A 23,643-nucleotide genomic window follows, 5' to 3' on the forward strand; every position below is an offset into this window, starting at 1 on the left:
CACACCCTGACAGGGTGACCCAACCCACAGAGCATCCCAAGGGGCTTCCTGCTAAGAGTCCAGCTCCAGACTGCAAGGGAGGAGGGGAGGGAGTGAAGAGCAGCCGCTGTAACAGGAGAGGCTGCAGCTGACTGGGAGGCAGGCCCTGGTCCTTGGGTGACTTGTTCTAATCTTAGAAGGTATGCCTGGGCTTTCTGCTGTGGCATGAAGGGCAAATGTCCCAGACCTCAGGACACACTCATTATCACTCCTGCTTGGGAAGTAGAAATGGCCCCCAGGGAAGGATATTCTTGGGGGGGGACTCTGGCTGCAGCAAACCCCAGGAGTCAGAGGGGCTCGCGGTGAAATCAGGTTTATTACAGGACTAACCAGCACAAGAGAGCACGTGACAGGAGTCTCTGGACTCTCCCTGAAGAGCCAACAGATTGTAGATTCACTTGTTGGCCTACGTGAGTGAATCCTTCTGCATCACCTATGCTAACTATGCAGAAGCATTTCTTCCACACTCTTCCCCTTTCCCCTAAAAAGAACAAAAAGAAGAAAAAAAAAACAACTAACTGCTCTGAGGCTGCCAGACTGAATTTGGGACTGAATCAGGGTTGAATTTGATCCTGCCCCACTCCCTGCACGTCCACTGGTGGGAGGAGGGAGAAGAGGAAGATGGCTGTGCGTGCGCCGCCTGGACCGCGAGGTCGCTGCTTCTGCCTCCTCATCCCAGCACCGTCTCCATCTCCTTCCCAGCCTCCACTCACCCTGCCTGTCTTCAGACTCGGCCATCACCTTGTAACAGGAGCCAAGTTTCAAACCCAGCTTCATCTGACTCCAGAAATCCCAAGCAGGTCTTTCAAGGGTCTGTCCTGGACCCTCTGCTCTGTTTACTCACCCCTTCTGGGCATCTATCTTTCCCTTCTCTTGCCACCTCTTGGCTCTATCTTCCCACCCATGCTCTCCCCGGGGCTTGCCATCTCTGTGGATGGCGCACCCCTGTCCACCCAGCAGACAGAGCCAGAAACCTGGGCAGTGTCTTGGCCCCTCCCTGCACCTACCTGGTCAGTCACCACTACCAGTCAATCCTTCTCCTAAGTTTCTTTATTTATTTATGGCTGCGTTGGGTCTTCGTTGCCGCGCGGGCTTTCTCCAGTTGCGGCGAGCAGGGGCTGCTCTTCGTCGCGGTGCTCGGGCTTCTCACTTGCGGTGGCTTCTCTTGTTGCAGACTCACAGACTCCAGAGATCTACAGAGTGTTGGCTCCAACCCTATGTCTAAGCCATCCTTAAGATAGTTACTAATTCCCAGATGGACTTATCTGCTCATGGTCACCCTTGGTCCCAGTTTTCTGCCTCTACTGAATCCTTGTTCTCCATTCTCCTGTAAGCCTAGTAGACCTAAACACCCTGTGAATACCTGGCATGCGTAGGGCTCATTAATATCTACTGAATGGTTGAATCAATAACCTCTTCTTGCTGAAGGCATTCCTTTACCAATGGTGGGCCATAGACACTTTTGATTCTCACAGTACCCCTTTCAAAAGCACCCACAAATAAAAAGCTGCTGCTTTCAGTAGAACTTCCACTGAAGGTTTGCAGATTGCAGGAAGCGATCATAATGATACGACACAGCTAACAACTGTAAATCAGTGACCAGAGATTCCTGTTCATCAAAACCCTTTTGGTCACTCCATCATCAGGGGTTTCTTTCATAGTGGCCATTTCCCCCACAAGTGGCTGACCCTGTCCACTCCTCAGGGTCTCAGCTGCCCCATCCCCTCCTGTTGTCCTCTACAGTCTTCTTCCCAGCTCCCTTGGCAGATCCGGACCCAACAGGAGGCTCCGCTCAGTGAAAGGACTTTTGGGGGCCAGGATCCACCCTCCGTAGGAGGCAGTAGAAGGGACTGCCCTGGCAGTCCAGTGGTTAAGACTCCATAGGAGGCAGTCGGTTGTCAATTTGCTCATTTTTTTACCTTTCATGACAACAGCAGTGGCCTCTGAACTGGTCTCCCCACCCCCACTGCCGCCAAAGGGACCATCAAAATAAATCCAGTGGTTTTACTCTTTTGCTAAAATCCCTCCAATGACTTTGCATGGCCCTAAGAACAGGGTCCCAGCTTAGAGGGCCCTGCCTGCTCTGGCCTCTGTTTCCTCTGCAGCCTCATCTTGCCCCTCATACCGCACGCCCTGTACCAGACTTAGGGACTTCTAGTAGTTCCCTGGGATGCCCCTGGCCTTGCAACCTTCACATGCAGCTAGCTCCCTCAGTGGGAGAGTGACCAACTCTGCCCACCCTTCAAGCTTGGACAGGTTGGTGGTTCCTCCTGGAAGCCCTCCTGGATGCCTCTGGCCAGGTTGGGTGCCCCTGCTGTGCTTTTCGCCCTGTCCTTCTCCAGTCACAGCATCCTGAACTCAATGACACCTCCCTCTGCTTCTCCTCGGGGAGGCCTCCTTTGACACGGCACCTAGCAGTAATCACGTACTACAGGTGCACTTGCTTATTTGTTCACAGCCTGTCTGTCCTCTGAAACTTGAGCTCCAGTGAGAGTGGGGACTCTCTCTGCTTTAGCGCTACACCCCCAGAGCTCAGAGCCCTTAGTGGGTGCTCAGCAGTACTTGCTGACTGCTTTAGTTTCCTATGGCCAGTGCAACAAAGGACCACAAACTTTGCAGCTGAAATAACATAAATTTATTATCTTACAGTTCCGGAGGTCAGAAGTTCAAAACAGATCTCACTGCGACTAAAATCAAGGTGTTAGCAGGGCTGCCTTTCTTGTAGAGGCTCAGGGGGAGAGACCGCTTCCTTGCCTTTTCCAGCTTCTAGAGGCTGCCTGCATTCTGCCTCTTGGCCTCTTTCTCCATCTTCAAAGCCAGCGATAGTGGGTCAAGTCTTTCTCACATCCCGTCACTCTGACGCTGACTCCTTTGCCATCCTCTCCCACTTTTAAGAAACTGTTGGATTGCATGGGGCCCACTTGGATAATCCAGCATAATCTCCCTATTTTAAGGTCAGCTGATTAGCAACCTTAATTCCACCTGTACCCTTGCTTCCCCTTTGCCATGTAACCTAACATATCTACAGGTTCCAGGATTCGGATGTGGACATCTTTGGGGGCTATCATTCTGCCTTCCACACTGGCTGACCCATCATACTTTAAATACTTGCTTAATTGCCCCTGTTCCCCAGTAGGCCATAAACTCAGGAGTGCAGACAGTATCCATCCTACCCATCTCTGTGTACCTCTCCTCCAGTGTGCTGTCATTCACTGTGTCCTTAGAGCCTCACAGCTATCCCAGGAGGAAGGCGAGGCAGGTGCTGTTCCCATTGTACCGATGAGGAAGCTGAGGCTTCACTAGCTCATGTGACTTGACCAAGGTGGCACGGGAAAGGGCTCCAAGTCCATGCTCAGGACTTAGCCAGCGTCCTTACTGGCAAGCCTCCGAGAGTTCCCTGAATTAGGTGGCAGGAGAGCATATAAAATAATAGCAATAACCATAATCAGACGAAGAAGGAGGAAGAGAGATGGAAGGGTAGAGGAGAAGGAAGAAGGGTCATGACCCTAAAAGCCATAAAATTAAACTTAGCTTTATTATTATTATTATTTTTGGTTTTTTGCAGTATGCGGGCCTCTCCCATTGCGGAGCACAGGCTCCGGACGCGCAGGCTCAGCGGCCATGGCTCACGGGCCCAGCCGCTCCACGGCATGTGGGATCTTCCCGGACCGGGGCACGAACCCGTGTCCCCTACATCGGCAGGCGGACTCTCAACCACTGCGCCACCAGGGAAGCCCTATTATTTTTTTGATTGCTAGTTAGTATGCACATCAGTTTCTCTGGGCTGGTTTGAGAGCTCAGGAATGGAATGTCTGTTAAGTGCCTGTTAAGTGTAGCCCACCAATGGCTGACCCGTGACGGCCCACTCCTGGACTAAGCGTGGCAGGAAGCAGCAGGGAGCGCAACCTAGCCAGCTGGGGCTGCCTCTGGGAGACCTGTGCCCCAGAGAGAATGGAAGGGCAAGGGTAGACTAGATGAGACGCTGGGCATCCCTTGGTGTATTCTCCCCATTTTACAAATAGAAACTGAGGCACAAACAAGTTAGGCAACTTGTCCAAGGCCACAGAACGAGTATATGCAGAGCCTGGCTTTGAACCCAGGCAGTCTGGCTCGAAGCCTGAGCTCTGTGCTCTCCTGCCCCAAATACAGCAGCATAACCCCATCATCTGTGCACTATGCCCGGCACAGACAGGCCTGATTCTGAATCTTGTGGGGACTCTGGGGATATTGGCTACCTCCTGCTGTCCATGGGAGAAGGGTGGTGCAGCCTCCAGACTACAGGGGACATGTTGCGATTTGGGTTGGGGCAAAGGCTGATGGATGCTAATAATCTCATTTACCAACGAGAATGCTGAGGCTCAGAAAGGTCCACCCCGATCATATGTCAGAGCCGAGACTGAAACCCAGGTCTGATTCTGAATTAGCTGTTCTTTCCACTCCTGTCACATGGCCCCTGTGTATCCACAACCCCATCAGACTCAGAGTTTTATCCTTACGCTTATACAACAGTTAACAGGTTTCACAGAGAAATTTCACATACGTTATCGCTGAGATTTCATTGATAAGGTCCTACACTGTCATGCCATTCAGAATGAACATCTCCCTCCCACTTCTCTGTTGTCCCTGCTGTTACCTGGGAATGTACCTGGACACTAACCCCGCTGACCCCACCTGGCTGGCCAGCCAAGCATCTGAGGCTGTGGGCTACCCTGCTTCTGCTGAAGCGGTCAGGCCGGTGTCCAGTGACTGAGGGCTGCTGGACCCTGTCCAGGCCACTGGGCTGCAGCACCACGTCCTGGGAGGAAGTGGGAAGCATTGGAGGTCCCACGGAGGGACACTCTACCCGGGGCATGGCCCGTGGATCCTTTGTGTTAGCAGAGCATCCTACCTGGGTTTTTCCCTGGGAGAGAATCGCAGAGGCCAAGGACCTGCCATTTTCAGATTCTTAAAGCCGACAAGTGGGTAGGTAGGGGATATTTGGGACTCTTTTGGTCTTATGTGAAAGAGTCGATCAGCGCTCACGTGTACCTGTTTCTCTTCTGCCTTGTCTAGTTGTCGTTCTTCTTTTTCACCTCCTCTCCATGCCGCCACCACCACTCCCCCAATCACTGTTATCCCAGTGCATCCTGCAGTGTCTACAGATGTTCAAGAAGCGATGACTACATGACCCAACAGCATAGATGGAGGACACGAGGTTTCTTCCTTCCCGTGACATTCCAGGGTTTTATCCTCTATCATCTAAGCCGAAGAACTCTTCTGGCCTTGACCCATCTTGTTGGCAATCTGCACCAAAATGTCTGTAAGGCTCCCACTGGGATAACAGGAAAGGTCCCCTCCTTTGTGAGTGAAAGGCAGCTCAGTGCTAATAAGGAGACACAGCTAATATAAGGAGTTCAGTCTTTGGACCTCTCCCCTTCCCTGTTCTATATTTCCTGGTTTTATACTGTCCTGTGACTTCAAATACTATCTCTATCTAGTGACTCTCAAAGTTTTGTTTCCAGCCTGGACACCTCCCCTGAACTCAAGACTTGGGTATATATTCAACTCCCTCCACTGCGTCTCAACTTGGATGTCTAATAGACATTTTAAGCTTTCATGACCGAGAAAGAAAGAGCTGTTCACTCCCCATATACCCTCACCCACATCTCTCTCTCCAACAAGCCTTCCCTGACCCAGGAAAAAATACCCCCATGCATCCTGTTGTCCACGTCAAACATCTGGGAGTCATCCTTGATTGCCCGATTTCCCTTACTTCCCACAGTAAGGGAAGTAATTACTTCAGTGCATCAGTAATTCCTACGTCCTACGTCCTAATTCCTAAACTGTCCTACGTCCAGATCCACCCCCTCTCACCATCTGCTGCTACAAGCCTGGTCCGCTCCACCATCGCTGCTCAGCTGGAGCACTGCCAGAACCTTCCTCCTGGTCCCCTCTGCTTCCACTCTCATCCATCCTCCACAGACAGCCTTTTGATGTGTAACTCAGGTCACGTCCCTCCTCGAAACCCTCCAAATGAATAAAATACAAACTGCTGATTTTCCCCTTCCAGAACGAGTGTTGTTCATTTCACTTTCTGAAATAAAATAAAAAACCTAAAGAGAAAGGTCCCCATGGTCCTCGGGGCCTCATGCAGTGGGCCCCAGACTGCCTCTTATCCTTTGTCTCTCCTCCTGTCTCCTGGTTGCAACAGGTCCCTACCACACCTCTCTTTTTCTCTGTCCCTCAGCCTTTGTTCCTCTCTGTGCTTTCTGATCAGAACAGTTTTCTTCCCATCTTTTCCCCAGCTGGAATTCAACTCACATGACTCAGAGATGTCTGCCCATACCCCCATAGATAAAGTGCCCTATTTCCTCTTTTTAATGGCATTTAACATGTTATCTTACTTTTCTGCCTCTCTGTTTACTCTTTGCTACCCTTGCTGGAGTAGCAACTCCTTAAGGGCAAGAACTCTGTCTTGTTCACTGCTTTACCGCAGGGCCTAGGACAATAATGTTTACTGATGAGAGACTGACTAAGATGACTCTTGCAGTGAAAGTCTAGAGTTAATATAGCATGTCCCTGTGGAAAGAGATCTTCAGATAACACTGGTGCTGTACTTACTAACTTGAAGAGTGAGTTAGCAACTCTGGGCCATTTTCTGTTCTAGAAGAGGTATTGTGAGAGTGGTAGAAAATGTATCAAGTGCTGTAAGGACAGTGCCTCCCTGATAGCAGCTGCTCTAAGTAGGTAGGTAAGTCAAACGGGCCAACCTGGTTCCCAGTCCATTGTCCTTTCCATCGTCCCCGGGTGGTAATGGTTAAACATTGGGGTGAATTGAAGAGTTAAGGGTAAGGTAAGTGTAAAGGAAGACCCTGGAATCATTGTGGCATCCCAAAGAGGCTGTCTGTTGTTCCTTTTCAAATGATGGTTTAAGTATGGTTATATTGGAAGGGGGTAAGTGGTCTTAAAATCCACTACAGTTCTAGGGGCTTCCCTGGTGGTGCAGTGGTTGAGAGTCCGCCTGCCGATGCAGGGGACGTGGGTTCGTGCCCCGGTCCGGGAGGATCCCACATGCCGCAGAGCGGCTGGGCCGGTGAGCCATGGCCGCTGAGCCTGCGCGTCCGGAGCCTGTGTGCCGCAGCGGGAGAGGCCACAACAGTGAGAGGCACGCGTACCGCAAAAAAAAAAAAAAAAAAAAAATCCACTACAGTTCTAGAAGAGCAAAGAAGCAAGCGTACCTTATACTTTGAGGCTCTGGCTTGTCTGGCCTGTTTCTGGTGAGCGAGATAATCTTCCTTTTAGCTAAGAGCAGGGGTTCCTCAGCCCCCAGGCAGAGCCCTCTCACTGCTTCTCCCCCAAGCTATAGATGAGGAAGCCTCCCCTGGTACCTTGTTTCCCTAACCCGTGGCCCTGAGACTGGTAGATACTTAGACCTTGGACCAAGGAGGAGGATGGAGAAACGGGCCGAGCCAGGGAGGTACGTAGAGCCCGATTTAGGCCTGTACACAAAGGTGCCACTATGTGGATGGTCAGCGGTACCCAAATTGTATTTACTTAGCATGGCAACAGTGAGGGGGAAGTTCCATGCTGTCCAGACACAGGGGTTCCTCAGTTCTCAGAAGAAAGTCCCATAGAAACAGAAAATAAACACCAGAGGTGATTTTCTTCTGGCCTCGGCACTCACAGGAACCACAGGAGTGGTTTCCAAGCTTGCTGGCAGAGCCAGGCTGGAACGGTGGCAGTGAGGGCTTGGTAAGCAAGATCTGGGCCCAGGAAGATGCAATGGGGTCAGGGGGACTGCAATCTGTAAAGACGAGGGTCAACTAAAGCAGGACGCAAAGGGAGATGAGTTCAGAAAACAGATTTAAGATGTGGAAACTGGCCCCAAGAAGAAAGGACCAGCTGAGGTCAAAACTGACCAAGACCCGGAATGTGGATGCAGGCGAGAGAGGGGTGAGCTTAGGGTATCAGTGACTCTGGGAACAGGTGCCCAGGCCCTGACATCACAACTGGGTTGGATGGGGGGAAGGGAAAGAAAGCACCCTTCGAGGAGGACTTTCTGTGTTCCCGGCTCTGTGTTCAACACTTAATGGACATCTTTGGAACAGAGAAAGAACTCTAAGTCCCAGAGAGGCTGGGGTGGGGGGTGAGTTCCCAGGAAATCTGGGGACTAGGCAGGGACATTGAAGTCATTCTCAGATCTAAGAACAATCAAGGTGGGAGCAAGACCTTCCCAAACCAGCCTCAGGGCTGAGACAGAGAGAGAGAGAAAGAGAGAGAACACCTGCAGGTGAGCTGGAAGGAGACTCTCACCTGCCTGGGGCCAAGGTGGTGTGATGTTGAACCACTGGAGGAGGTCACTAGTGGTACCTGCTAGACTTGCAAGGCAGAAATCCAGGCAAAGCCTCAAACAGGCTGAGCCACGGTGCCTGTCCACGCCCAAAGCCATGCTTCTTCTGCTGTACCTGCGTAACCCAGCAGCTTATAATAGTTTCACTATTTATATATCGCGTTACAGTTTTCAAAGCACTTTCACAAATTAGGCTACTTAACTGATGTCCACTGCTGGATTATCAGGCGGTGGGAGTCAAGTGTTTCACAGATTATTCTGTCTGGCTTCTCCTGTGTGACTCTGGCTAAGCTACTTGCCCTCTCTGGGCTTCGATGTGCCCAACTGAGAGGAGGCAACAATCAGTCATTCTTCTACAACATAGGATGAGAAGCATCTGGAGAGGTGCTGGTAGTGAGTGGATTTGCCAGGCTTCAGCAAGCTCTGGAGTCCATAGACATTCTAAAGAAAACCCATTCACTGGGCTCCAGGAAAACAAATTCAGACGTATAATAATCTTTCCTTCAACCCAGCTTTTAAGCCCTAAATGCTTCCAGAAGCCTTATCGTTCTCTTGCCCCTCGCCAAGCCTGGTTTTGAGACAGGGAAGTTAGGGAGGAGTTTCTGATTCCTGTACGGCTCTATTTTTATCTGGAATGTATCTTCCTGCACCGCTAGTGATTGGCGCCTTCGGGGCTGAGGGTAAAGTGCACTGTCAGCAGGACACGAGCAGTATATAGCAAAGGACAGAGAGACTGAGCTGTTATGGGGGCGGGAAGTTAGACAGATGGACAGACTGATGGGCCCAGCATGTTTGCCAAGAGCAGCTCAATTAATTAATCACAAGGACAAGATGTTTGCCTCTGACCACGCCTTGCATGACACATGTAGGGCACTAATCAGAGCGCGCATTGGGTTCCCCGCTCGCGCCAGCGCTGTCGGGGACTCTGGCTTCTTGAAGAGAGGTGCATCCTTTTACATCTTTATGTGAAATCAGCATCTGATGTTTAGGCTGGAATGAGAATAAACTTGACTTACAGCAGGAAACAGTAAAGAGGGACCTGTCTTTTCCTCCAGAGCAGCCTGTTCGCAGATCTGAAGATCCGTGGCCACTGCAGTTCTTTCCTATCTCTAAGCAAAGCCCCCTTCACAAAGCTTGGCCCCCATGTAACTTCACCCGAGGCGGTGGGGGGCGGCCGTGTGTGCCTCCCCTGCTCCAGGGGCAGCATCACGGTGTGACCAGCGACGTTTCCTTTGGAGGGAGCACCCAAGTAAGAAAGCTTGGAGACACTTCTAGCGCAAAAAGGAGGGCCTAGGAAGTGTATGTGAGTGTGTGTGTGTGAGAGAGAAAGAGAGAGTGTGTGTGTGTGAGAGAGAGAGAGTCGGGGTGGGGGTGTACAGGGATGCAAGCTTGCAGCTGGAGCGGAGCATGCTTGGTCTTTGTAGGCCATGAGCCCCGTGGAAAGACAGAAATGGACTTTCTCGAGCAAACTGCTACCCAGATCCTCCCAGTTTCAGGCTAGACGTGGGCAGAGGGAGTTTGCAGTCTGTGTACGAAATGCCATCGTCATGGTCACCAAAAACCAAAGCTGAATGTCTCTGAGACTGGACATTTAAAAAACATTATTAAAACTGTGTGGTTCCCTAGGCCGCATGTAACAAGGCAGAAGTGGGGGAGCCGTTTCCAGTGCTTAATGACTTACCGTATGAGTCTTGGTGACAAATGGCACATGGGAGTGAACAGTGGCCAGGGTGCATCTTGGCCTCTTCAGGGGGCCTAGAGGCACCTTGGGGGAGGGAAGGCCACAGGAAACCAATGTTTGCATTGGGGGTAGAGCAGGGGCATGGTAACCAGCTGGTCACCAGTTTGCAGAAAGCTCACAGCAAAAACGAACAGAACAGTAAAAGGGGTGAGTCTCTCTCAATGAGGACACTGTAGAGAACAGTAATGCAATATGCAAATCCCTAGAACTGAAGTCATTGCAGTGTTCTTGGAAGGAAGGACCCCGTTGCCCGTAGTAATAATAACCCTTCTATAGCTCTTCTTATGTCCTAGGCCTTGTCCTCACACTTTAGATGTATAGTCAGTCATTTAATCCACAGAACAACCTTGTGAGTGATGTGCTACTGTTATCCCTGTCAAGGTACAGAAAGGTAAAATCATTTGCCCAAGGTCACTGAGCTAGGGAGATGGAGCGACTCAGCTGTCGAATCCAGATAGTCCGGTTCTCATCGCCGTGCTACTTGACTTTCATGTTATCTGAATATTTTCTGAACATTTCTATGCCCAAGGCACTCAATTAAGTAGGGGAAACAAGACACAAAAATACTTGTCAAAAGTTCAGTCAAGGTGCTTCCCTGGTGGCACAGTGGTTAAGAATCCACCTGCCAATGAGGGGACACGGGTTCGAGCCCTGGTCTGGGAAGGTCCCACGTGCCCTGGAGCAACTAAGCCCGTGCACCACAACTACTTAGCCTGCGCTCTAGAGCGACAACTACGGAGCCCGCGTGCCCTAGAGCCTGTGCTCTGCAACAAGAGAAGCCCGCACACCGCAACGAAGAGTAGCCCCCGCTCGCCGCAACTAGAGAAAGCCCGTGTGCAGCAACGAAGACCCAATGCAGCCAAAATAAATAAAAGTTCAATCAAAGACGTTTTCTCGTCCCATTAGATACACTTACAGGCCTCTCTCTCCAGTGCATTTTGCCAGCCTACAGTTTTCGAAGCCTCATGTGACAACGGGAAGATGCTGTCCCTGATAGAGCCCTCTCTGGGCTGGGTCTCCGTGGGACGAGGAACCGGGCCTTGTCCTGCCTCCCAGATCCCTGGGTGCCCTAACCTCCACCCCCAGGGCAACACCAAGTTTTATTCCTTCCCAGATCCCCAGAGCCACACCCAGGGCCAAGGACACTATAAACATTCACTAAATGCAGTTGACTGAACGGGTTTTTTACATCTTTGAATGCAGGAGCCAATTGCAAAACGCTGTGCAAAGACCTCACTGTGGCAGCATCCCTGCTTGCGGCCACATAGCAAGCACCTTGTGTGGCCCCCGGTGCTGATGCTCAGCAGTGCCAAGTGCATATTTGCTGGTTCACTTTGGCTTCCCTTTGGTTTGCCAGGAAAGGCCAGCAGAGACCAACGCCAGTGTGGACGACTCAGCGCCCCCCTCGGTGGCCCAGCTGGCCGGGCGATTCAGGGAGCAGGCGGCCGCTGCAAAGGTGAGTCAGGAGGCTTCAGAGGCCCTCTCCTGGGATGGGGCTGGAGGAAGGGGAAGTCTGGGTCAGGCCCAGAGGAGAGGGAGGGAGGAGGCTTGATAGTTACCAAATTAGGAAGAGAAGCCGGAGAGGGGTCTCTCTGAATGTGAGGAATGTCGCCATGCTGCTGGGCCTGGGCAGGACCGTTCCCCACCAGAGTGAGGCTTACCCTGTGGCCAGGAGGGCTGAGAGCTGAAAGCCCTGCTGTTAGAGACGGGGGGTCTGAACCCGGGGCTTGTCCACCCCAGTCGTCCACTGATAGAGACGTAGATCTTGCACAGCTGTGCCAGGCCTGGACTGCTTCAGAATAAAGAAGTCCCCACACCAGGCTCCTCCCCGGAGCTTAGGAAGCTTAGGAATCCGGAACAAGGGTGGATTCCAGAAGGAGAACTGGGAAGAAAGAGAGGACGGAAACGGAAGCACATTCAGATAGGAAGCCAGGGATCAGGAAGGAAAGGGATCCGGGGACCAGTGGATTCTAGAATCCTGCTGGAGAGGTCAGTGTCAAATGGGGTATTGCAGCATTGGAGAGATTTGGGCTAGATTTTCTTGAGTCCTACAGTGTGAGGAGCTCCTTAGAAGTGAAATGAGGGAAGGGAACCCCAGTGTGTGGGGAGGTTTATCATGGCCCCTTGGGACAAACGAGAGTGTAATTGTCATGCTTTTTTAGGTGCGTTGTTTTGCGTTTTTATTCTCCCATCTGAAAAATCGGTCCATAATTTCAGACACGATAAGAATGTCATAAAGGGTGAAGGAGATAGTATCGATCAAAGGTGCTGACAGTGCTTAGAAGCTGGGTGTGGGTGTCATTGTGAGATGTTGCTTCAGGCAGGCCAGTGAATCACAAGTAAAAGAGGATGTTCCAGCAGGAAAGGACTGGGAGAGTCTGAAAAGGACTAGAGAGCCTGAAAGTCAAAATGGGTAGACAGTTCACTAGAATGAATTTATAAAGTTAATGGGCAGTTGCAAAGACATGCAATCCCTCCCTTCATTCTTTTCTCCACCAGACATCCCTAAACATTCCTAAAACCAGTTTCTACTTCCTTCCTCTTCCTCCCTGTTGCCTGATTAGCTCTCTCTCTTTTTCTCTCTGTGTGTCTGTCTGTCGCCCTCCCTCTAGACACCAGCCAGTAAGCCAACAAGAAGGAAACCGCCCTGCTCCCTCTCTCTGTTCCCCCCCAGGGTAGAGCTGGGCCAGAATGGTGAAGAGGTAAGTGCTTCTGCTGCTGGGGGCTCAGAGGATGCTGGTTATGGACTTTCTTTCTCCTTTTTATAGGAGGAGGCACGCAATTCACACTTTTAGACTTGAAACCTGTGCAGGGAATTTCTCCATTTCAGATTCAGGGGTGAATGTCCTTAACACTTCCTGAATCCTTTACTTTGAAAACGAGGTCCCTTCCTACCCCCTGTTACTGAGCCTCCCTTATGGTTTTCAAGGACAGGACCACTATTTTTCAAGCCTGAGCATTTCCGCCAAGAGAATGGGTCCGTGGAGTATTTTACCACACCAGATTCAGGAGTCATGAAAGTCATGTTTGACTCCCAGGTCTGACTGATACGATCTTCCAAGTGTGCAGAGCATCTGGAAAGAGGGCTGCACTCACGTAAAGCAGAACTGCAGTGTGAGAGAGGCGTGGGTTTCTGTGGTATCTTGAAAAGGCTGGCTATTGTTCTGGATCACTGAAAGAGAACCAGAGCACACAGGAGGCCTCATTGCCCTCAGATATAAATAACCAATGTTACCAACATAATAAAGGCTCTGGTATCATAGATCATAGATCATAGCCACCAATGGATTCCCGGCCTGCATGTTCACCTACCCTTATTTATCTAATTGTAGCTGTAAGAGCAACCTGTCCACACCCTCCCAGGAACCCAGGAAGCTTCACTGTGGTCGTGGTCCCCGCCAGAAATGGATTAGCATGTTCTCTTGTCCAGCCTGGGAGGCCAACCCCAAAATAGAGCAAGCAAGCCAAAGACAGTCCAATTCCCACATGCCAACTGTGATACCTCTTTCCCCCGCTTCCTTTTTGGGGGCCAGCATCCTGACGACAGACACTGGATAGCCATGTGGGCTTGGGCAAGGCCCTTGGTGTCTACATTTTCTCATTTATAAAGTGAAACATTTGGAGTCGGTCAACGGTTTTCAAACCTTTTTGTCAACCCAAGGCATATGAGCAGAAGCCCATCAGATAAAGCAGAAACTCAGAGCTGCTCTCAACCAAGTGGGAAGGGGGTGGGGCCCCCCATATGCTCTGAGAATACTCCCCCCCACCCCAAAACTGGACAGGGGTCTTCTGGGATGAGAGCGCCCCAAGAAGCCCAGTTTAAAAAACACTACGTTTTTCTTGGGGTCTCCTCAGGTGCTGATATCATGATTCTGACCCCATCTTCGTGGGGTCATCAGCCAGCATTCCGATCAAAGCCATACCAACAACTTCTCTTTACTGAGGGTGAACTTCTCCCGTGACCTTCACCCTGAGGGCTTGGAGTCTGTGTTAGGCAATAGGCTGAGGCCGTGGCCACTAGGTGCCTACCGTGAGGCTGCCCCCTGATGACCTGGACTCAGCCCCAGAGAAGTCACTGCACTGCACCTGCTTCCTTTTTTGTAAAATGGGACAAGAACACTGACCAGACATGATGGGGGCCAGATGGGGACTTTTATCCCCTGGATAAAAGTGGAGGGAGTTCAGTGGCTCTGGGAGAAATACGTTTACATGTTCCATCCCATGGGGCACCACCAGCAGCTAAATGGCATGTAATAGCCAAGGGCTGGATGAATGGGAGGGTGGATTTAAGAGGGAAGGTCCCGCGTGGAGTGACAGGCTGCTTGCACGTGGGAAGGACGTTGCTTCCAGAGATCAGTGACTTTTTGTCACGAGCTTGAAATTCACATAAAAATAAAACGAGCAGCCAGCTCTGTCTGGCTGGGTTAGAAAACTGTGGAGGCTGCTGCCACAGTTCTCCTTCCGGACTCCCACGACACAGCCTGCAGGAGCCCTAGTGCCGGGAGCCTTGGGGGCCTGGGAAGGCCTCAGTCAAGCTACCCCTCGGTTCCCAATGCACAGTGCCGGAGAGGGTCTTCCCATCCCTTCTTCATCCCTGCCCCCTCCCTATGCCTGCACAGGCCTGAGACGGTGGAGCCAGCCCCTGCCGACAGGGTATCCTGGAGTTGCCCCTCTCTGGAGGACCCACCCAAAAGAGTGTTTAATATGGCCACTGAGCCTGCCTTGCCTGCCCACAGAAGGGCTGGAAAACAGTTCCATCTGAAAAATCTGGTCATTATTCTAGACATTATAGGAATGTCATATATGGACATATATACATACATAAAGAGAGATGTCAGGCTGACTTTTCTCCACCAACTGTATGAGCGGAGGCCACTTGTTAAACAGTAGAGCTGCTTGTTAAACAGTAAAGGAAATACTGCCACCTTCAGCCTTCCCAGGAATGGCATTGGCGGCTCTTCTGGATTCTTCCCGCTTTGCAGTTCAATTCGAATCAATGAGGATTTTGTAGGGCATGAGCTGGGTTCCCAGCACTGTCCTACGATGAAGGGGCTGTGTTTTTTGAATTTTCACTCTTCAGAAGATACTAGTCAGTTGCAGAAGAGAATAAAGTATTACATAAAGTGAGTTTTGTCAGCACAATTGTTGCTGCAGTTCCTAAACAGTATCTTCAGAAACGCGGCCTCATATGAACTTTCACTGTAAAGCCCAGAAATTAAGGACAACTGAGTTTGGGCTGGAAGCTCTTTGTTCTCACGGTGGACACAAGGCTCCTTGAAAGACTGACTGCCCTGGAAATATGTCTGATGGTGTAAACTCATGGAGCCAGAGGCACCTGAGAGCTGGAGGAGGCCTTACAATCGTTTATTCCAACCCGCCCACCTGCCTGGGTCTTGGCCGGGGCGGCTGAGGCCGGGGCAGCCATCTGGCTCCTGTCAAAGCCGGAGTTAGCAGGGGCTGGGGAAGGGAGCTCCTGAGTCCCAGCCAGTGGCTGCCCCATGCTCCAGCACCTCCCCCGCCCTGCAATGCTGGGCCTTAAAAAGGTCACAGGGAGTTCAGTTGAGTGAGTCTGTCTCCTTCCATCACTAAAATACAATCATCTCACTCAGTGACTATCTCAGGATATTTATAAGAAATTGTGTTATTCTTCTTATGATTCAAGTAAATTAGCACATGGGTGCGAGGAGCAGGGTCCCCAAGCTATAGGTCTCTGTCTGACAGCGTGGAAGTCATCTTTTTCTTCATCACCATCACCATCATCATCACTGTCATCGTTCCTGCCTGTTGGGATCAATATAGCTGTGGAACTAGAATCAAGTTGTAGGGATTTTACACAAAACAGGAAGGAGTGAATCTTTTTAGATAATATAAAATCCAAAGACAGGCAAGATTCCTGACAATACACTCATCGCAAAAATATCCCAACTAACAGAACATATATATGGGGGTGTGTGTGTGTGTATATATACACAAGATATCTCAGACACTGACCACTTTCAGAGGGCAGGCACTCAATCATATTCATTTTTGTGTAACCAACACAATGCCTGGAATGTAGGAGATACTCAATAAATGTCTGTTTCATCAAAATGAATAGTCAGTGTTTTAGAATATGATAATTTATAAACAACACTATTGGTGGGGTTTTCCAAAATATTATTAGTTTAAGGGAAGAACTTCAAGTATACCTCTGTCAGGTTTCACTCCGGCTCTGTGGTTTCTTATGTTTATGACAAACAGAATGGATGGTCTCTGTGCCCTTTCTCGTTGAAATCCCCTCCAATTGTTGGCTCGTGTTGTTGAAGGTCATGAGGTGAAGATCTTGTCCCCCTCAGACACAGTCTGTTCTCTCATAATGACCATGAAGGCATTCTTCCTGGAACAGGAGGCCTGCTGTGTTTCAGATGTCCTGCCTGCTCTGATCCATAGATTCAAGTGGTCTTGTTAGTGGTAGGGTGAGGGAGAGGGGAAGGGGATTCTGCCACGCCCAGGACCTCAGGAGGTAAGTGAGCTCCCGAAGCTAAGTGATGAGGTGGTAAAACCAACTTTTTCTTCTCCTCTTATTCCAACTGTGGCTTCTGGGCTCCAGCCAGAACCCCACCTCCCTTCACCTCACTCATTTGCTTGTTTTGGTCCATTTGCTTTTATAGAAGTCACCGCCCAATGCAAGCCACCCTCCTAAAGTCAAGGTGAAGAGCTCGCCTCTGATCGAGAAGCTCCAGGTAAGTTCAGAATCGATGTTACCTCCTATCCAACCCCCTCTCTTATCCAACATTTGCATGTCTTTGGGGCTCCTAGGGTAGTCCCAGCTGTCACCTGGACAGTTGACCTCTGATAACCAGCTAGTGATCAAATTGCCCTGAAGGATGAGGGGCTCTACCTGGGGGCAAAATGCTAAAATAAGGACCCTATCAAACATGAGCGCATGTCATTAGTACCTAATGGAGATTGAAGATAATCAGATGCCTCAAGAGTCTTATGGGAAAGGATGTTATACACGGGAAACACTCCAGGAATAGCCAAGTCCTCTCCATGGCCTGCATGCAGCCACAAACCGTTTCAGCTTTACACAGGGCTGAAATTCAGGTGCTAGTCATTATACCACTACGGCCAAGTTCATTGTTTGGAAAGCATTCCATCCTGCCTCGCCACCTTATACATCCAGAGCCCTCACCACTGTGCGCACAGTGGGGCTGGCTTTCCTGGGAGTGGAAACGAAGTATATGACACTGTGCTTGATCTCACAATCTTGTTGGGGAGACAAGGTTTTCACACATGATACAATAAAAGACATATAGGAGAGTAGACACTGGAGATCTAAATTGTGGGTAACTATCCGACTCCTACTGCTCTAGACCAGGACTTTTTTTTTTTTTTTTTTTGCGGTACGCGGGCCTCTCACTGTTGCGGCCTCTCCCGTTGCGGAGCACAGGCTCCGGACGCGCAGGCTCAGTGGCCATGGCTCACGGGCCCAGCCGCTCCGCGGCATGTGGGATCCTCCCGGACCGGGGTACGAACCCGCGTCCCCTGCATCGGCAGGCGGACTCTCAACCACTGTGCCACCAGGGAAGCCCTAGACCAGGACTTTTTACCTTGGCATTATTTGAGCTGGTAAATTTTGTTGCAGGGGCTGCCTTGTACACTGCAAGATGCTTTAGCAGCATCCTTGGTCCCTATCCACTAGATGCCAGCAGCACTCTTCAGTAAACTGTGACAAAGAAAAATGTCCCCAGACATTGCCAAATGTCTCCTGGAGACAAAATCATCCCCCTGCCCCCTACCCCCGCTGAGAACCACTGCGGTTTAGAGCGAGAAGACAGTCAAGTGGGCAGGAGTAATTAACAACTGCTTTAGGAAATACCTATTTCCTGAGTCAGTCCTTAAGAATAGTGGCTGGAAAGGAGGGAGGAAGGTACTCCTGGTGTGAGAACAGCGTGAGCTAAAGCACAGAGGAGGGACAGGCATGATATATCTGGGTGGGGCCTGTAGAAGATGCTCCAGCTTTCACCGCAGTCTCTGTGCAGGAGAACAAGGCTCTCCTGCACTGGATCCTCCCCTCTGGGTCCAACTAATAAAATTGGCTCGTCTACCTTGTTCTGAAGCCATTATTAGGGGTGTGTCAAGACAAGTAGCCACAGCCTCTGCAGTTCCCAGCTATGTGAGAGACCAGGGATTTGGCCCCCAGCCTGATTTGGGGTTAAGGGAAGCATCTCTGGTTTGGGTTATGAGCCTACCTCATCGCGGGGGGGGGTCTCCCCTGAAGTTTAATTCATACTGAAAAGCCCTGATCCCACCCCAGCTGCAGGGAGGGAGTGGGCTGCCCATCGCTGTAGGAGGCTGCAGGGCCCCCATATACATACCAGGGATCTCTCAGAAGGGACCCCAGAACTCAGACATTCCCTCCTAGCAGCCATCCAAAGGGTGTAGCCGAGAACCCCTACCTCTGTCTCCCGGCAGCCTACCACAGACCTCATCTAAGTGCCAGAAGTTAGTTTGCAAATGCTGTGTACCCTGCAGTCTTGGTGTTATTCCCCTTTCTAGTCATTAATAAGCCTCTTTGGGAAACATCGCAACCTGAGAATGAGGGTTTAATCTCTAATGGTTTAATCTCATGAAGAATGTCAGCGACAGTATATAATTTGGCCAAATCCCATAGGAACCTTACTTTGTTGGAAATACGTGGGGAAAGAACTAAGAAGTGCATCACCAGCTTCATTTTTCTTCTAAGTATTCTATTGGATGAGTTAGGAACTATGATTTTTCTTCACTAGAATAGTCCATAGTTCAAAGTTCAAGTTTTCCGCTGGCTAGCAAGACCCATTTTATTTGCAAGGAGTCTTACAGAGGGAATGTCCCAGCTTGACCCTGAGAGGGCAGGAAGACCTCCTTTAATGCCCAGTTAATATCCCCTCTGCCATGAAGTCCTCTGAGCCATCCTAGCACACCATCTCCCACAGCCTCTGTGGTCCAAACCTGTCCCTTTGTACCTGCAACATGCTGCTTTTAGACATGGCGTGGGCTCACACTGTTGCTGTTTAACTTTTATATTTTTAATTGGACAATGACACAATCTTGTCTGTATTATAAATTCTTCCTTAAGATCACAATTGAAATACGAACATCGTCCTAAACATGTGTAATGTTCTATACTGTGCAAGTCCTAAAGTACATGTTGGAGTTCTCCAAGGTGACAGAGCCTCGGCTGGCAGGAGGGTGGCACCGAGGGGAGTCTGGAGGGAAAGGGTGTGAGTCGGGTAGTGGCAGGAGAGAGTAAGGGGACCAGATCATAAAAGACTCTAAAGGTCAGGCTCAGTCGATGGGACAAATAAAGACTCTGAGACACAGAAAGGCTACTGGACTCGCTGTAGGTCACACAGCTATTAAGTGAAAGAGGCAACATCTGGAGTTGGGTGTGTCTGCGTGGAGAGCATTATCTGCCCCTCCAGCCTGGTCCCTCCCCTTGGAGGCCTTGCTGCTGGCTCTCCTGCTCTGGAGGATGCAACTGCGCAATGATTTGGAAACGCAGAGGTCAGAGCAGGAGGAACAAGAACCCCTAGGTGGCGCTAGAGGACCCAAGGGACTCACGTTCAGTCCCTCCGTAGACATCTGCACCACCACCTTCCCCGAGGCAGTCGGATAGATCTGCGACCACCGCCTCCTCCCCCACCAAACTCATGACTCCCTCAGGCCTCGGTTACCTTCGGGTAACCCCTCCCCTTTGCTTGCCCTCGGGGTTCATTCTGGTCTGGTTGCACCTGCACTGCGATGCTGCAAGTAGGGTCACACACTGGCATCTGCTCCGCTGGCTCCCCGCTGGAAAGGCGTGGTGGCCTGCTGTGTCCACCACTGTGGTCTACCGAGAGAGACCCTGTACTTGGAGACTGAGGGACAAACAGACCTGGCTTGAATCCCAGGGCAGATTCCTTAAACACTTTGATAATTTGTTCCATGAGAACAAAACCGAACATGTAGGGTGGTTGTAGAGAGGAAAACTGCACATGCCCAGCAAAGAGTAAGCATCCAGTAAGCGGTAACTGCTCTTGACTCTGATGAGAACGATGGTAAAGGGTGCTGACAGCATGAGAGCCTGGTGCCTGCAGGTGCTATTCTGGCCTCTTTGTCTATAAATCGGGACTGTTCCGATGCATTTTTGCCGGATCAAATCAGTGCTTCCTGGGCATTTACGGAATGCAGCCTGGGTTTGAAATTCCTCATCTTTTCTCTACAGGCCAATTTAGTCTTTGATCCAGCGGCCCTGCTGCCTGGGGCCTCACCCAAGAGTCCTGGACTCAAGGCCATGGTGTCACCATTTCACAGCCCGCCTCCTACCCCCAGCAGCCCTGGCGTGTGGTCTCGGGCCAGTGAGCCAGAGGAGGTGCCCGTCAGCTTTGACCAGCCTCCTGAGGGCAGTCATCTGCCCTCTTACAATAAGGTAATATCTGGGTCCTAAGTACTGTGGTGTGTCTGTGGAAATGCGGACACTGGGCAATTCTGAATCACCTCTACCCTGTTGTCCTGGAGAAAGGAGGACACTTCTGAGCTGTGGTAAGATGTGGTTTTTAACAAAGGAAATTTCTTCTCTTCCTGGCAAGTGATCCCTGAGCTAAGATCACCCTCTACCTAGCCTGCTTTTCTCATCCGCTCTCCCTGTAACTGTGCCACTCACCTGAAAGACAGGTGCAGGGGATAGAGCGCTCCATCCTTTGTGGAGAGAGGGGCAGGAATTCAGTACTGATCCCAGCTGCACAGAGAGTTATGTCAAAAGCTGAAAACAAAAACTAAAGACCTGATCAGTGACCCAGCAGAAGGGAGGGCAGGGTTACTAGGTTGTCCTGTCCTGCCCTGATATGAATACTCCTAAGTGTCCCAGCACGGGTTCAAATCATTCATACTGCATCTTGCCCCAGTTGAAGAATATCCAACTCGTTCCCTTTGCAAAAAGATGTATGGCAGCACCTGTTTCTGTAGATACTGCCCTAATACTTGTGTGTATTTCATCAGATCCCTGCCCTACTAGAAGGAGGTAAGAATCAAGAGAATCAGAGGTACACACAGTCCAGTACACTCCAAGCAGGTACCCAGCAAATTTGGACCAGAGCCAGGCAGGGACTAAGAGTTAAAGGGCTCTTTTCTTTTTTTTGGTTGCACCACGGGCATGCGGGATCTTACTTTCCCGACCAGGGATCGAATCCGCACCCCCTGCAGTGCAAGCGCAGAGTCTTAACCACTTGACCACCAGGGAAGTCCCTGAATTAAAGGGTTCTGATGCCAGGAAAAGTTAAATAAATGTGACCTTAGAATTAAGGATGGAGAGAGCAGGATCTACTGGGCCCTTCCAGAGGATCCATCTAGGAAAGAGGTCAAATGTGTTGAAACAGGTAGGGCCCAAGGAAACAAAAGTGGTGGCGAGGAGGTGATGGGGTAGGCTTGAGCCTGCCGGCTGGGGACAGAGTGGAGATCCTTCAGCCCAGGGCAATGGAGAGACCCCCGAGAGCAGAGAGGAACCCAGGAGAGAGCCCTGTCTTCTCACAGGATGTCAGTGGGATGTAGAGGCAGGGAGGGAGGCTCCGCCACCTGGTCATAGTACTGGGGGCTTTAGTCTGTGACAGCAGTAAGGGAGCAGGCAGGATTATTTCTGAACCCTGCTGGCCATGAGGGCTGGGGCCTTGATAGCCTGCAGGGCTAGCCTCACTGTGGTCTCAGGAAAGTTCCTGGGAAGCCCTTTTAAAACCAAGTATTCAGGGCTTCACTGATGGTGCAGTGGTTGAGAATCCGCCTGCCAGTGCAGGGGACACAGGTTCGTATCCCTGGTCTGGGAAGATCCCACATGCCGCAGAGCAACTAAGCCTGTGCGCCACAACTACTGAAGCCCGTACACCTAGAGCCCGTGCTCCACAACAAGAGAAGCCACTAAATAAATTAAAAAAAAAAAAAGTATTCATTCCAAACTTCTGAGACAACTAGGATTGACAAATACCAAAATGCAAATCAGCGAGAAAATAAGATTTAATTTGCACATAAATTTTTAAAGACACATCACTTGAGTAAGGTAGGACACCCACTATAAACACGCCATTGAACTTCTGACAAAGTCCAGTGGACCCAGGTGAGGCCTGGTTCTGAGATTCACACACTTCCCAGAGAGAAAATGGTTTTCAGGCAGCTCTGCTGGGTGTTTCTAAGGTGTGGCTTCTGCTAGAGTTGGACGTCGCTGGAGAAAGCAAAGGATTCTGGCTGCTCAGCTCTCCCGGGGTTAGCCAGCTTTGGTGGGGGTGGGGGTGGGGGGAAGGGAGGAAGCTGATCACCAGCTGTCCAGCTCCACACCCGTGAGGTCACGGTACCAGCCACCCACAGACCCCCAACCCTCTCTTCTGTTGGGTTCACCTTTGTCAAAGTAGAAACTTCAAAATGTTAAAACATGACTCTGGTACGAAATAGAGAGAGATTTTGTTCAACTTGTTAATTTAGGAGGGATCCTGTAAGACGGTAAAGCTCATTCAAAGAACTGGTTATTTATAGGCAATTAAAAAGGAAAAATGTTAGAATAAAATTGCTGTTAGACACTGAGTTGATTGTTATTTTACAGGCCAGTAAAATCTTAGGTTATTTTTTTTACTGGATAGACAGCATTTTCATCTTCACACACACAGAAAAAAATCTGCAGGTTACCATGTAATACCACAGCCCCATAGGGCTCTAACCTATAATAAATAGCAAGCAATGGTACATCCTCCTAGAAAATCAAATGATCCTCAGTTGGGCTTGTGAAGCTGTGCGTGCGAGACTGACATCGAAAGAACATGCGCCCTCCCTGTTTGGCCTTTTTCACAGGTGTAGATCATTTTCCTTAACACTTTCTTGCAGGTGCGGACAAGGGGCTCCATAAAAAGGCGCCCTCCCTCCAGGCGATTCCGAAGGTCTCAGTCGGAGGACTGTGCGGACCTGGGGGGGCTCAGGGCCGAGGAGTCCTCCCAGGAGAATGGTGCCAAGGAAGAGAATGGGGACGAGGTGTTCCTAGCCAAGAGCAAGACCCCAGGATCCCCTCCTCTGAGGAGGACGCCCAGCTGGACAGAGAAGCAGGAGGAGAAGGGCAGGGCTTTGAGGGTAGCCCAGCAGCACGAAAAGGCCATGGGGAGCTCCGAGGAGGGGGCCAGCCAGCGTCCAGCCCGAGCCTCCAGCCCAGAGGCAGAGAACGGGGGTGGGAGCCCCACGGAGGAGAAACCGGCTGAAGGGCAGATGGAAGAGCCTACAGAGGTGAAGGAGAGAGCCGCCAGCGAAGAGGAGGAGCCTGAAAAAAGCAGCCAAGACACAGAGGGGCTGGAGGAGGGAGCTGTGGGGAAGGAGACCCCCCAAAACCCCCCTGGAGGAGGGGAGGGCGACCACAGTTCTGAGCAGGGGGCTGGCAAGGAAAAGCAAGATGACGGGACCATCCTCGAGCCAGGCTGTGACCCTGTCACTGGCCACGCCCAGCCGGACACTAACAGTGAGGTCCCCAAGACGGAGGTAGGTGGCCTGGCTTGTCCCCCCGACCCGG

General features: G+C 50.8%; 1 protein-coding gene across 3 annotated transcripts in view; it reads left to right on the top strand.

The window, feature by feature from the left end:
• RCSD1 (RCSD domain containing 1) overlaps window positions 1-23,643 on the top strand; it is a 70,067-nt gene that overhangs the window by 37,078 nt on the left and 9,346 nt on the right. For 2 of the 3 annotated variants that reach the window (XM_024742421.1, XM_024742423.1), the window contains 5 exons: window positions 11,467-11,565; window positions 12,722-12,811; window positions 16,760-16,831; window positions 20,338-20,541; window positions 22,974-23,612. In XM_024742421.1, coding sequence (XP_024598189.1) covers window positions 11,467-11,565; window positions 12,722-12,811; window positions 16,760-16,831; window positions 20,338-20,541; window positions 22,974-23,612 — 1,104 coding nt within the window. The remainder of the gene's footprint in view (window positions 1-11,466; window positions 11,566-12,721; window positions 12,812-16,759; window positions 16,832-20,337; window positions 20,542-22,973; window positions 23,613-23,643) is intronic. The other variant, XM_024742422.1, reaches the window with a different exon arrangement.

The sequence above is a fragment of the Neophocaena asiaeorientalis genome, unplaced genomic scaffold (assembly GCF_003031525.2).
Source record: "Neophocaena asiaeorientalis asiaeorientalis breed wild unplaced genomic scaffold, Neophocaena_asiaeorientalis_V1.1 scaffold99, whole genome shotgun sequence".
In the NCBI taxonomy this organism is placed as follows: domain Eukaryota; kingdom Metazoa; phylum Chordata; class Mammalia; order Artiodactyla; family Phocoenidae; genus Neophocaena; species Neophocaena asiaeorientalis.